We start from the raw sequence: 14,577 nt of genomic DNA, 5'->3' as shown, positions 1-14,577 counted from the left end.
AGAATCAATATTGTGAAAATGACTATACTACCCAAAGCAACCTACAGAATCAATGCAATCCCTATCAAATTACCAATGGCATCTTTCACAGAATTAGAACAAGAAATTTCACAATTTGTATAGAAACACAAAAGACCCCACAGAGACAAAGCAATCTTTTTTTTTCTTTAAAGATTGTTTATTTATTTATTTATTTGCTGCACATGGACTTTCTCTAGTTGTGGTAAGCGGGGGCTACTCTTCGTTTTGGTGTGCAGGCTTCTCATTGTGGTGGCTTCTCTTGTTGTGCAGCATGGACTTTAGGCATGCGGGCTTCAGTAGTTGTAGCACACAGGCTCAGTAGTTGTGGCTCGCGGGCTTAGTTACTCTGTGGCATGTGGGATCTTCCCGGACCAGGAATCAAACCCATGTCCCCTGCATTGGAAGGCAGATTCTTAACCACTGTGCCACCAGGGAAATCCCCAAAGAAATCTTGAGAAAGAAAAATGGAGCTGGAGGAATCAGGCTCCCTGACTTCAGACTATACTACAAAGCTATGGTAATCAAGACAGTATGGAACTGGCACCAAAACAGAAATATAGATCGATGGAACAGGATAGAAAGTCCAGAGATAAACCCACTCACCTATGGTCACCTAATCTATGACAATGGAGTCAAGAATATACAATGGAGAACAGATAGTCCCTTTAATAATTGGTGCTGGGAAACCTGGACAGCTACATGTAAAAGAATGAAATTAGAACACTCCCTAACACCATACACAAAAATAAACTCAAAATGGATTAAAGGCATAAATGTAAGACCTGACTTTATAAAACTCTTAGAGGAAAACATAGGGAGAACACTCTTTGACATAAATCACAGCAGGAAGAATCAAGATGGCGGAGTAGGAGGACGTGCGCTCATTCCCTCTTGCAAGAGCACTGGAATTACAACTAACTGCTGAACAACCATCGACAGAAAGACACTGGAACTCACCAAAAAAAACCCCACATCCAGACACAAAGGAGAAGCCGCAATGAGACGGTAGGAGGGGCACAATCGCGTTAAAATCAAATCGCATAAATGCTGTGTGGGTGACTCACAAGCTGGAGAACAGTTATACCGCAGAAGTCCTTGGGGTTCTGAGCCCCACATCAGGCTTCCTAAACTGGCGGTCCAGCAACGGGAGGAGGAATCCCCAGAGAATCAGACTTTGAAAGCCAGTGGGATTTGATTGCAGGACTTCCACAGGACTGGGGGAAACAGAGACTCCACTCTTGCAGGGCACACAAAAAAGTGTGCTCACCAGGACTCAGGGGGAGGGAGCAGTGACTCCATAGGAGATGGAACCAGACCTACCTGCTGGTGTTGGATGGTTGCCTGCAGAGGTGGGGGGCAACTGTGGTTCACCAAGGAGACAGGGGCACTGGCAGCAGGGGTTCTGAGAAGTGATCATTGGTGTGAGCCCTTCCAGAGTCCACCATTAGCTCCACCAAAGAGCCTGTAAGCTCCAGGGCTGCTTTGCCTCAGGCCAAATGACCACCATGGTGGGAACACAGCCCCACCCATTAGCAGGCAAGCAGATTAAAGTGTCACTGAGCTCCACCCACCAAATCGGATTAAAGTTTTACTGAGCTCTGCCCACCCAGCCCAACTCACCATCAGTCCCTCCCATCAGGAAGCACCCACGAGCCTCCTAGAGAGCTTCCTCCACAAGAGGGCAGACAGCAGAATCAAGCAGTATCAGCACTATTTCATCTTGTGGAAATGAACATCACAGCCACTGAAAGACACAGAAAATGAAAAGGCAAAAGACTTTGTACCAGATGAAGGGACAAGATAAAACCCCAGAAAAACAACTAAATGAAGAGGAGATAGGCACTCTTCCGGAAAAAGAATTCAGAATAATGATGGTGAAGATGATCCAGGACTTTGAAAAAAGACTGGATGCAAAGATCAAAAAGTTGCAAGAAAAGTTTACCAAAGACCTAGAAGAATTAAAGAACAAATAAACAGAGATATGCAACACAATAAGTGAAATGAAAAATACACTAGAAGGAACTAATAGCAGATTAACTGAGGAAGAAGGACGAATAAGTGACCTGGAAGACAGAATGGTGATAATCACTGATGCGGAAAAGAATAAAGAAAAAGAATGAAAAGAACTGAAGACAGCCTAAGAGACCTCTGGGACAATGTTAAACACACCAACATTCGCATTATAGGGGTCCCAGAAGGAGAAGAGAGAGAGAAAGGACCTGAGAAAATACTGGAAGAGATTATAGTTGAAAACTTCCCTAACATGGGAAAGGAAATAGCTACCCAAGTCCAGGAAGTGCAGAGAGTTCCAGGCAGGGTAAACCCAAGGAGAAACATGCCAAGACATATAGTAGTCAAATTGACAAAAATTAAAGACAGAGAAAAGTTATTAAAAGCAACAAGGGAAAAACAACAAATACCATACAAGGGAACTCCCATCAGGTTAACAGCTGATTTCTCAGCAGAAACTCTACAAGCCAGAAGGGATTGGCATGACATATTTAAAGTGATGACAGAGAAGACCCTACAACCAAGAATACTCTACCCAGCAAGAATCTCCTTCAGATTCGAGGGAGAAATCAAAAGCTTTACAGACAAGCAACAGCTAAGAGAATTCAGCACCACCAAACCAGCCTTACAACAAATGCTAAAGGAACTTCTCTAAGTGGGAAACATAAGAGAAGAAAAGGACCTACAAAAACAAAAACAAAACAATTAAGAAAATGGTAATAGGAACATATATATCAATAATCACCTTGAATGTAAATGGACTAAATGCACCAACCAAAAGACACAGACTGGCTGAATGGATACCAAAACAAGACCCATATATATACTGTCTCCAAGAGACCCACTTCAGACCTAGGGACACATACAGACGGAAAGTGAGGGGATGGAAAAAGACATTCCATGCAAATGAAAATCAAAAGAAAGCTGGAGTAGCGATACTCATATCAGATAAAATAGACTTTAAAATAAAAAATGTTACAAGAGACAAGAAAGGACACTACATAAAGATTGAGGGATCAATCCAAGAAGAAGAGATAACAATTATAAATGTATATGCACCCAATATAGGAGCACCTCAATACATAAGGCAAATGCTAACAATTATGAAAGAGGAAATCGACAGTAACACAATCATAGTGGGGGACTTTAATACCCCACTTACACCAATGGACAGATCATCCAGACAGAAAATTAATAAGGAAACACAAGCTTTAAATGACACAATAAATCAGCTGGATTTAATAGATATCTATAGGACATTACATCCAAAAAGAGCAGATTACACATTCTTCTCAAGTGCACATGGGACATTCTCCAGGATAGATCACATTTTGGGTCATAAATCAAGCCTTGGTAAATTCAAGAAAATTGAAATTGTATCAAGCATCTTTTCTGACCACAACACTATGAGATTAGAAATCAATTACAGGAAAAAACTGTAAAAAACACAAACACATGGAGGCTAAACAATACACTATTACATAAATCACAGCAAGATCTTTCTGACCCACCTCCAAGAGTAATGAAAATAAAAACAAAAATAAACAAATGAGACCTAATTAACTTAAAAGCTTTGCACAGCAAAGGAAACCATCAACAAGACAAAAAGACAAATGGGAGAAAATATTTGCAAGCAAAGCAACTGACAAGGGATTAATCTCCATAATATACAAACAGTTCATGCAGGTCAATATAAACAAACAAACAAAACAACCCCATCAAAAAATGGGCAGAAGACTTAAATAGACATTTCTTCAAAGAAGACGTACAGATGGCTAACAGGCACAAGAAAAGATGTTAAACATCACTAATTATTAGAGAAATGCAAATCAAAACCACGAGGTGTCACCTCATTGTGGTATCATCACTGGTGAGAATGGCCATTATCAAAAAAACCTACAAACAATAAATGCTGGAGAGGGTGTGCAGAAAAGGGAACCTTCTTACACTGTTGGTGGGAATGTAAATTGATACAGCCACTAGGGAAAAAAGTATAGAGGTTTCTTAAAAATCTAAAAATAGAACTACTATATGACCCAGCAATCCCACTACTGGGTATATACTCTGAGAAAACCATAATTCAAAAAGACATATACACCCCAATGTTTATTGCAGCACTATTCACAATAGCCAGGACAATGGAAGAAACCAAAATGTCCATCAACAGATGAATGGATAAAGAAGATGTGGTACATATATATAATGGAATATTACTCAGCCATAAAAAGGAATGAAATTGGGTCATTTGTAGAGATGTGGATGGACCTAGAGACTGTCATACAGAGTGAAGTAAGCCAGAAAGAGAAAAACAAATATCCCATATTAACGCATATATGTGGAATCTTGAAAAATGGTACAGATGAACTTATTTTCAAAACAGAAACAGATACACAGATGTAGAGAATAAATGTTGAACAATCTGCAATTGGGAGATTGGGATTGACATATACACACCACTAGGTATAAAACAGATAACTAATGAGGACCTGCTATATAGCACAGGGAACTCCGCTTGGTGCTCTGTGGTGACTAAATGGAAAGGAAATCCAAAAAGGAGGGGATATGTGTATACATATGGTTCACGTCACTGTGTAGCAGGAGCTAGCACAACATTGTGAAGCAACTATAGCCCAATTTAAAAAAAAAGAGTTGAAAGTAATTGTAATCTTTTTAAATAGCTGCATTGTTCTGGTTTTTCTATTATAAATATGTATTATTTGTATAATAATAGTTTTTTAAAATGTACCTCAATTGTTCAGGTTACTAATGATTTGAAGCTGAAGTGAGAGCAAAGATAGGACTAGGTTTATCTTCTAGAGGTCAAATATGACAGATATTTTCCACAGGCCCCTTAAATTCTCCCTCCGCCCTTCCTCACTGCTCCATGCCCTGGGAGGTTGACATTTTTGAACTGAATCAACAAACTCTCTTGACCTTTGGCTTCTAGCTGGGAAAAGAATGAGGCTGGGCTATTTGTCACCCAGCTCTCAGGTTGCTGCAGATCGACTGTGTCCCCCTACTGGAGGCCCCAGTACACCAGGCACCTTCTGGATAGCCCTAATCTCTTTAGGTTCTATAACTGCTCCCACTCTTGCCTCCCTCAGGCCTAGGAATTTAACAGCTCTCCACTGAGCATGACCTGGATGCTTCACTTCCTTTGCTGGTCATCTTAACTCTGCCCACACCTTTTAAATAGTTCCTTTATTAAAATTTCCTCGATTACCCAGTTAGGTATGCCACCAGTTTCTTGCTGGATTCCTGACTGATAGAGTGAAATGGGGAAATGTGCTTACAGTTAGAAGAGCTGAGTCCTACTACCTGTTTCACCATTGGCTTGCTCAAGGCTAACCAACCACTGGTCTACATTCAGTTTCTTCATCTGAAAACTAAGAAAATTGGGCAAGACAACCTCCAACATTCTGTGATTTTTAAGCCCTTTGCTTAGGGAACCAACTAGTTACTTCCCCATTAGAAAGTGTTAACTTGATCCAGATTCTGAAAAGGGCCAGTCTTCCAGGAACTTATCCACAAGGGTTTTAGCTATACTACTGACAATAAAGCTGAGCTCGGCAATAATACAGCCAGAAAAATCCAGGCCTATCTTTGCTTTCACTGTAGCTTAAAACCAGTAATTTCCTGGAAAATTGAGGCTAAATTTTTTTAAACTATTATTATACAAATAACACACATTTATAAAAGAAAAAATAGAATTTGCAGCTATTTAAAGAGATAATTACTTTCAACATTTACAATTGATACCTTTCTAGATTTTTTTCTATTCACTCATTTATTCCACAAATATTTACTGAATGCCAGTATATGCCTGGCTCTTCTAGGCATGTCAAGAGTGTTGCATTATTGTGAAGTACTTGTGTTGCCAAACCAGAATTCTGGATGCTACTTCAATTCTCCACTATGCCTAAGTATAATATCTGAAATATTATGTAATCTCTGTTCTTCTTTGGGCAGTGTATACACTGGACACTTAAGTTCCAGGAAAGGTGAAATTTTTTTTTCTTTTTTTAATCTAATAGGACCAAGTGAAAACTTTCTGCCAATTGACTTAGCTTCCTTGTCATAGACACAGCCTCCAGCTTCTAGCCAGAATGCTTTCTCTATCACCAACCCAAAACTATCAACAATAAAAACAAATGAGGAATAAAGGGACCCTTCCGGGAAGTGGGAATTGTTTTAGTCAAATAACACTGGAGGTTTTGGAGTAGTATCTTTGAAGGTCCGAATAGGTTCAAGGCAGTGAACTCCTTCATCTGGTGTGAATGGAAAAACAGACCTGCACAAGCAGACACAGTGATTATTGAAATAGCTGCACATGCAGCTGTGGTAGGACAGGGCTGTCTGACTCCTACCTTCATTTTATCTCTCTCCATACTCATACCAGTGAAGGAAAGTTTTGTTTTATTTTGGAAAACATTGCATCAGGACTTCCCTGGTGGTGTAGTGGTTAAGAATCTGCCTGCCAATGAAGGGGACATAGGTTGGATCCCTGGTCTGGGAAGATCCCACATGCCATGGAGCAACTAAGCCTGTGCACCACAACTACTGAGCCTGTGGTCTAGAGCCCATGAGCCACAACTATTGAACCCACATGCCACAACTACTGAAGCCCACACACCTAGAGCCCATACTCCGCAACAAGGGAAGCCACCACAATGAGAAGCCTGCACACCACAATGATGAGTAGCTTCTGCTTGCTGCAACTATAGAAAGCCTGCACGCAGCAACGAAGACCCAATGCAGCCAATAAATAAATAAATAAATTTATTAAAAAAAAAGAAAAGAAAAACATTGCATGAACGTTATGCTCCAAGAAGTATTAATATCAGCAAAAAATGGATTTGTCTATCTTACTGACATTTTATTTTAAGGACTGTCAAAGACCTAGGCTTATTTCAGTAAGAGCAGAAAAGAACCAGCATGGGCCCCCCAAGGAATGGTCATCAGCTCGTTTTTGATCATTCAAGGCTTCCTGAGAAGGCAAATATACTCACTATTGAAAAAGTGTCTGTCACATAATAATGGTTCATGAAATTTTGTTAATAAATTAACGAGCAAATAAATTACTCAATTAATCCATATTTAATATCTAATATTTAGCAATGTTTAACATTTATCAACAATGTTTTGAATTTATGAGGTACAAACAGAATGGGAAGGAAAAAGGAGGAGGAGAAGGGGGTCCCAGAGTCCAACAAGTCAGACTGCACAGACCACAGGACAACCTGCTCTGTTTTGCACCAGATTCACCTGTAAAATGGGATAATGGTAACTTCTGCAAATGGCTGCTGTGAGTTTTAAATGAGTTAGTTATGTAAAACTCTTATAATAAGGCCTGGCACATGGTAAATTGTCAATGAATATTAGCTACTACCCTCCTCTCCTCCTCTTCCACCTCCATCTCTTCATACACTCAAGATTTCCTGATGTGCCCCTGGGAATTCCATCCTCCTGCTGTTAATCAACGATACCTGTGGACCCTTCCATATATTATGGGATATACTGGTGGTGTTTCACTGTACCTACATTAGAGATATTTGAAATTTTTAAATAAACTTGACACTGAAATTAGCTTCACTCCACAATGATCCCATCTCAGATATTCCTCTTGGGTCAGATATTGTCACTGTGCAGAGAGAAAAATGAAGCGACATGGCCATAGTCAGTCTAGTGACTGAAAATGCAATTTAGGTTCTTACTCTCATTCACCCAACAAATATTTATTAAATGGCAGGAACACCAGGTGGGAATAAGACATTGATCTTATTTTAATAAAAATTTTCATCAAAGGGTGGGGAAAAAATCAGAGATTGTTAACATAGGCAGAAAGTGACGTGGGCCACAGAGAGCACAGCTAGAGTGCTGTGGACCTCTAGTGTCAGGAGAGACTGGTTTCTGCTGGGGACTCAAGAAAAGAGAGTACAGTTCACACAGATGCAGGTCACCAACGCCTGCCATGGGTAGTGACTCAACTCATCTTAAGACAGTTACCCTAAGCATGAGGATTTGGTCTTTGTCTGGGGGGTTTGTCCTCTAGAATCGTAATGCAGGCCAAGTTTGTCATGCCTTATACCTCTATACCAGCAGTCCCTACCTCCAACACCATAGCTCTCCCAGCCATTGTAGCAGTGCATCCAGAACTGGATCTTGACCCACGCTCCTTAACATTATCATCCTGATGGAAATGTCTCCATTATATGTCCCTTGTTCTTCAGGGTCCCTGGGTGGCAGCGGCCCATTCCTTAGAGGAGAGCTCACCAGCACCATGGGTATCACGTAGTTGACACAAAGGACCTCCGAAGTCACGAACACGTTCTGCCTGTGTTTAAAGCTGTGGCCTGTGGCACTGTGTATACTTAGTCAATGGTAAAAACCAATCAATGAATTTGACTAGCTCAGTTAAAACAAAACCTCAATAACTGGCTGGGCAACTGCAAAAGTTAATCCAGCTTCACTTTGGTTAACACATTGAAATCTCAGTAAATGGTATCAGTTAGAATTGTGCTGAGTATAATCTGTTAACCAAAACTTGGAGGTCCTGACTAAGAAAGCCATAGGGCTTTAACAGCTTGACTTAGGCAAAAGAATAAGCATTTTTTGAATAAAACATATCACAAAGAAATAATGAAATTTTGTTTCATGTTTTAAGCATGCTAATTGCGAAGATGTATGCATGTGGTTTTGCAGATGTCTTTCCAAGCTGCATTTTTGTCTTTGTCAATATAATATCATCTTATCTTGGTTTACCATTGTGTGATTTGGGTAACACATTAGACTCTTACAAGAAGGTATTCTGGAAAGGTCAGCACTGTGCCAACCCACCCACAGCCTCTTCTGAGGGGATCTACCCTGCCCACACTTCCTGCCAAAGGGGCAGGCCCAGGAAGCCATGTTTAGTATTCAGAGCCCCACCTTCTCTGTCCATTAATGATTGGCTGTTCAGATCCCAGGCACCTGAACCAACAGTACACAATCCACAGGCTGGTGAGGGAGTTACAGTCTGCCCTGGAAGAAGGACTGTACCAATCAGATTCTCTCTTAGGGCCCTGAGCATGAAGAAAAATAGCCATTAATTAGTACTAGGACCAGATGAAGTGGACATATAGCATGTCGCTTAATCATAGAAATCAAAGATCCATGAACTCCTGCTGCTGAAGACCTGGGAGCCTTTGAGCTCTGGGCTCTTTGAGGCCAAGATTTAACATGGCTCCTGTTCTTGGATTTCCACAAACATTCTTCTACCATTTAAAAGTAAAGTGACATAATACAATATGCTAAAGCCCTTTGTCTTAAGCTGACTTACATGACTTTCTGTTCCTTGCAAGTAAACAAGCCAGACTAAAACCAATGGGAAATTAAAATTAGGTCCCAACTGAATGCCTGGGCCACAAGGCCTTCTACAGAAATCACAAGAAGAAAGACAAACTGACAATGTCTTAGCCATTACTGGGAAGGCAATAGAAACCAAAAAAAGAAAAAAGGGAACTGAAAGCCTTTAAAGACGATTTGGAAAGTTTGTATGTGTATGCCTCCCTGTTGTGTATGCAGTGACTTGTAGAACCAGCACCATGAATGGAGAAGACATAGTCTTGCTGAGCTCTCTCTCATGAGTGAAACCAAGTATTTTAACAACCAAACTTAAAATAGACTATGAATGACTGCTGGTTATGAGTTATGCTAAATGCACAGGAATCACAAGTGATTGAAGCCAATTCATGAGAAAAACAGGATAATAATATTTGAGGCAGCCTCAAAAGCAGGTGCTCGGTTTAGGGCGTGTCTATATGGCCCTGGTTTTTGTTTCCACTCAACTTTGGAAACTAAATGACACTGCTCTCTATTTTAAAATGGAAATGTATTGGTTCATATAGACTGTATCTAAATAAAACACAGTTTCCAAATATCTCCTCAATGGCAGCATTTCTTGGCCAAAGATATTTCATGGCTTTGGGTTAAATATAATTTGGCCACTATCTAAATATTCCAATTGATTTAGAAAGTGAATTATTATCATGTTTGATCTATGAAGATATTCCATTAGTTTAAAAAATAAACTATTTGTAGACTGAAGTTGTCACTGCTTGAATGAGTTTTTCTATACTTGTATTACATAAATTATGCCTTCTTGCCTGGGGGAAGCAGTGTAGGGAAGTGGTTAAGTGATGAAATTTGGAAACAGATAGATCTGAGTTCAAATCCAGAAATCCAGGTTCGGTAACTTTTTTCCTAGTCATGTGGCCTTGGGCAAGTTAGTCCTGTAGTTTCTTTATCTCTCAGACAAGGATGATGATAACAGTAGCACATATCTTACTGGATGTATGAATTAAATGGATTACGGTACATACAGTGCTTAAAGCAGTGCCTGGTAGTTTATTTCCTATAAATAATGTAAAAATGTCTACTACTATTATGTGTATTGCTTTCACTGAATTTACAAAATAAATCATTGAGTGCATGCAAATATCATCCTTGGTGTGTACTTTTGTAATCTTGTTTAAAACTCACAATATAGAAAATCTCATTAACTAATTTGCTAAGGGTTGCCTGGTCACTAGATGGTAAAGTCAGGATTCATTAATTTACTCATTAATCCATTCAGCATGTTTTTTATTGAGTACTGGCTATACACTAGCCTAGGTGCTGGAATATAGACAGGAACCAAACAGACATAAATCCTTGCCCCCGTGGAGCTAACCTTCAGCTAGAGGAGACAAACAATGAGAGGGACAGAGGGAGCATGTGTGTGTGTTGGGGGGTGGGTGGAGTTCAGAATGTAATTGTGGTTGTAACAGGTAACTAGGGAAGGTCTCACTGAAAAGAGTATGTTTGAGGAAAGGCCTGAGAGAGGAAAGGAAGCAAGCCAGGGAGAAAGCTTCTGGGCAGAATAAAGAGCAGGTGCAAAGGCTCTGAGGCAGCAGTGTGCCTGGTATGTTCCAGGAACAGCAAAAGGTGGCTAAAACAGAGAAAAGAGGGAGAACAATAGGAGATGAAGCCAAAGAGGGGAGGACTTGGCTGATATTGGTATTTGCTTAAGAGGTACCCCCCATCACAACCATGTTTATGCTAACTAGGAGCAACACATCTTAAGAAGCCACTGATGGAAAAGTCTCCCCTTTGGAAAGACCATCTCCCCTCCCATCATCTCCATCCTGTAGAGAGGAAAACCCAGGCTTGGTGTTGGCAGTCAGGTAGTTCATCAGAACTGAAACCACCTAACCAGCACCCACCCCCCACCCTTCCCCCTCCCCCTGTTCCGCCCCCTGCCGACTGGAAGCAACCATGACGATGTGCTCAGAGCCCTTGCAGAGGTGTGCTGTGGTCTCTCTGAGCTCATCACGGCACCTTCCTATGCAGGAGTTTCAATTCAAGGTCATTTTTGGTTCCTTTTCAGTAGCAGACGCAGAACCAGATCTATTCAAGTGTAGGAACAGTGCAAACACATTAATAGCCAGACCCTAGTGGGAGTTTTATTTTCCATTTCCTCTTCCCCCATATTTATTTGTTTCTTCATCTCCTCTGTGCTGTAAAGGTGACCTTGCATGACATTTTCAGATGAAACTTAAGAAGGTAGGTGGAGAATGGGAGGATGTCACCCTATGTTGGAGCCAGCTCTTCCCCAGATCCTGTCAGGCTCTGGAGTTGGGCTGCCTGGGGTTCAAATCTCTATTTCACCACTTAGAAGCTATGCAAGCTTAGCCAAAATACTCAACCTTGAAGAACCTCAGTTTCTCTATATTTAAATTGGGGATGATGACAATATCTGCTTAGTTAGGCTTAGTTAGGAATTAAATAAAATAATTCAATGCTATTTTAGAATTCGGTCAACATAGGGAGCTGCCTCCCATCCTGGATGCTTTTCATTACAATGAGAAGGATGTCTCAGGACACTAAGAGGCAGGTGTCCAAATGGATGTGGTTGTCTCTGCATCTTCACTCAAAGCATGATTTAGATATTTCCCACATGCTTCCATCTCTCTGGTGAAAGAAGGAGGGAGGTCATGGCCCACTCTGTGGTCTAGGCGAGTAACTGGCTCACTGCCTCCAATGGGGAAGGTGGTCTAACTGCACTTATTACCTCCCCTGGAGCAGACTCCGAGCTTTTCTTACCCTATACAGGGCACTAAGGAAAAAGTTTGCAACTTCTCCGGTAGAAAATCATACAACAAGCAAGGGTCCTTAAAGACAAGAAGGTTTTTTGGCAAGAGAATCTGCAGGGATTACATTTTTCCTCCTTCAGTGTCATTTATCTTTGGGGAAAAGGGCATACAGAATTTGGTGGATGTTTAATGGCCACAGCCTATTAACCCTATGTGTTCCAGTAGAACTACATAGTTATGTCAGAAAATCTTCCACAATTGGGTTATAGCAAATGGTCAAAATTTTATTGGCATTAGTATAAATCAGAGAGTAAATGACATATTAGGAATAGCTACAGCATTTTATAGGAACAGCCAAAGCAACTGTCTTAGGATCATTGTAATTGAAAAAAAATGTGTCCTGGCAATGCTTCTGTAGCTCAATGATTTAAACAAATAGAATAATATTTTTCTTATTGGCTCAGATGACCATTTTTGAGAAAACTTATTATGGTTCCTGACTAAGCTTCAATAGGCAGAGTCCCTTTAGAGTATAATTTTAAGTTGCTTGGACCTACCATCCCACAGGCTTAGTATCAAATTGTTAAATGACATTGACATAAACCCCTGAATGCAATTAATAAAAAGCCATAGGATGGATTCCCCACAAATAAGAAGCTTAGTGCTATGTGGATAATCACCCCTGACTTATCTCAGTTATAAATTCAGATTGAGATGTGTCAGAATTTTTTGAAGGATGCACCACAGATCAATAGAGTCTTGTTTAAAGAGAGAAACCCATCAGTACCACTCTTCATTCTATCCCCAAAGACATGTCCACCAAAGGACATGTGCATGAATGTTCACAGCAGCTTTATTCATAATAGTCTAAAGTTGAAAACAACTGAATGTCAGACAATAGTAGAATGGATAAACTGTCATATATATATATATATATATATATATATATATATATGTATATATGTATATTTCAATGAAATACTACTCAATAATTAAACAAAAAAATTAAAAAAAAAATACTGCTACACACAGTAACATGATTGGATCTCAAAACATGTTGAAAAAAAGGAAGACAGACAAAAACATACCAGCTGTATGATTCCATTTACATAAAATTTTGAAGCAGACAAAACTAATCTATGGTGATGGAGGTCAGAAGAGTGATTAACCTGGCCAGGGTCGGGGGGTGGGGGTAGGGGGAAGATGTGAAGTTTGGGTAGGAGTCAGACAGAAGAATGGGGGCAGGGGGAGGGAGGGAGAGAGAGACAGGGAGGAGAAAGAAGAGGAAGGGGGGGGCAGGAGAGAGGAGAGAAGCATGGGCAAAGGCCTTGAGTTCACGGATCCAAAATTCTGGGAGAGTTCTAGTGTGGCTAAAGTGTAATGAGTTGGGGAAGAAGAGGAAAATTAAGTTGAGGGGGTGGGGGGGGGTGGGGTGGGGGTAGACTGGAGCAGGGGTAGACTGGAGCCAGGATGTGGAGTGCCTTCCAGGCCAATATTAGAGTTTAGACCAAATGCCAAGTACAATGTGAAGACTCAGTGGGTTTTAAGGGTTTTAAATAAAATTCAACTTAAACTTTGAAAGGATCACTGGTTTCTAAGCAGAATATAAACTAAAAAAGAAATGATAAAGTAAAAAAAAAAAAACAGGTAAAACTATTGAAATAATTCAGGAAAGAGAGGACAATTTGAACTGGAATGGTGGCAATGGAAGTGGAAAAAGGTAGATGGAAATAAGCCAGTCTTTCCAAACTTACTTATCTCATTTTCTGGTCTTCTGGTGACCTTTCTCTCTTCTAACACACACACACACACACACACACACACACACATTCATAGCACACACTTAACACTCACCCACTAGATCCCAACTGTGATAGGAGTGCAATAACGGTGATACAGACACTTACCCACTAGTACCTAAGAATTCCAGTGCATAACTCACTTCAAGAAAAAGAAATCAGGAGTAAATGCTAACATTTACTCAGCATCACCTACATGCCAGGCTAGGTACTTATACATTTGTTGGCATATATACTGCAATGGATGGAATATTTGTGTTTCCCCCAAATTCATAATCTCCAATGTGATGGTATTAGGAGGTGGGGTCTCTGGGAGGCCTACAGGACTGTGAGAATAAATTTCTGTTGTTTATAAGTCACTCACTCAGTCTATGATACTTTTGTTATCGCAGCCTGAATAGACTAAGATATAACCTGAACTGGCTATTATTATTATTCCCATTTTAAGAGGCAAGGAAACTGTAGCTTGAAGAGGTTAAATAATTATTTTATTGCAATCTCACAGCTATTTTAAATGGCAGAGATAGGATTTGAGTTCAGAGATATACGATTCCAGAAACCATGTTCTTTCTACTGTACTCTGCGGATGATCCCTTTATCAAAGGCATACGTCATTTCAATAACAAACATCAGGA

At 40.3% G+C, this 14,577-nt stretch overlaps 1 protein-coding gene across 1 annotated transcript in view; it reads left to right on the top strand.

Moving 5' to 3' along the window:
• The window catches only part of LOC130854233 (talanin), a 183,355-nt gene extending 171,884 nt beyond the window's left edge, over positions 1-11,471 (top strand). The window contains exons 2-4 of the mRNA XM_057736966.1: positions 10,684-10,838; positions 11,118-11,267; positions 11,299-11,471. Coding sequence (XP_057592949.1) covers positions 10,684-10,838; positions 11,118-11,267; positions 11,299-11,471 — 478 coding nt within the window. The remainder of the gene's footprint in view (positions 1-10,683; positions 10,839-11,117; positions 11,268-11,298) is intronic.
• The last annotated feature ends 3,106 nt before the right edge of the window (positions 11,472-14,577 follow it).

This window comes from Hippopotamus amphibius, chromosome 5 (assembly GCF_030028045.1).
Source record: "Hippopotamus amphibius kiboko isolate mHipAmp2 chromosome 5, mHipAmp2.hap2, whole genome shotgun sequence".
Taxonomy (NCBI): Eukaryota; Metazoa; Chordata; class Mammalia; order Artiodactyla; family Hippopotamidae; genus Hippopotamus; species Hippopotamus amphibius.
Note: the sequence above shows the minus strand (reverse complement) of the source record. Positions and strands in the feature narration are given on the sequence as shown.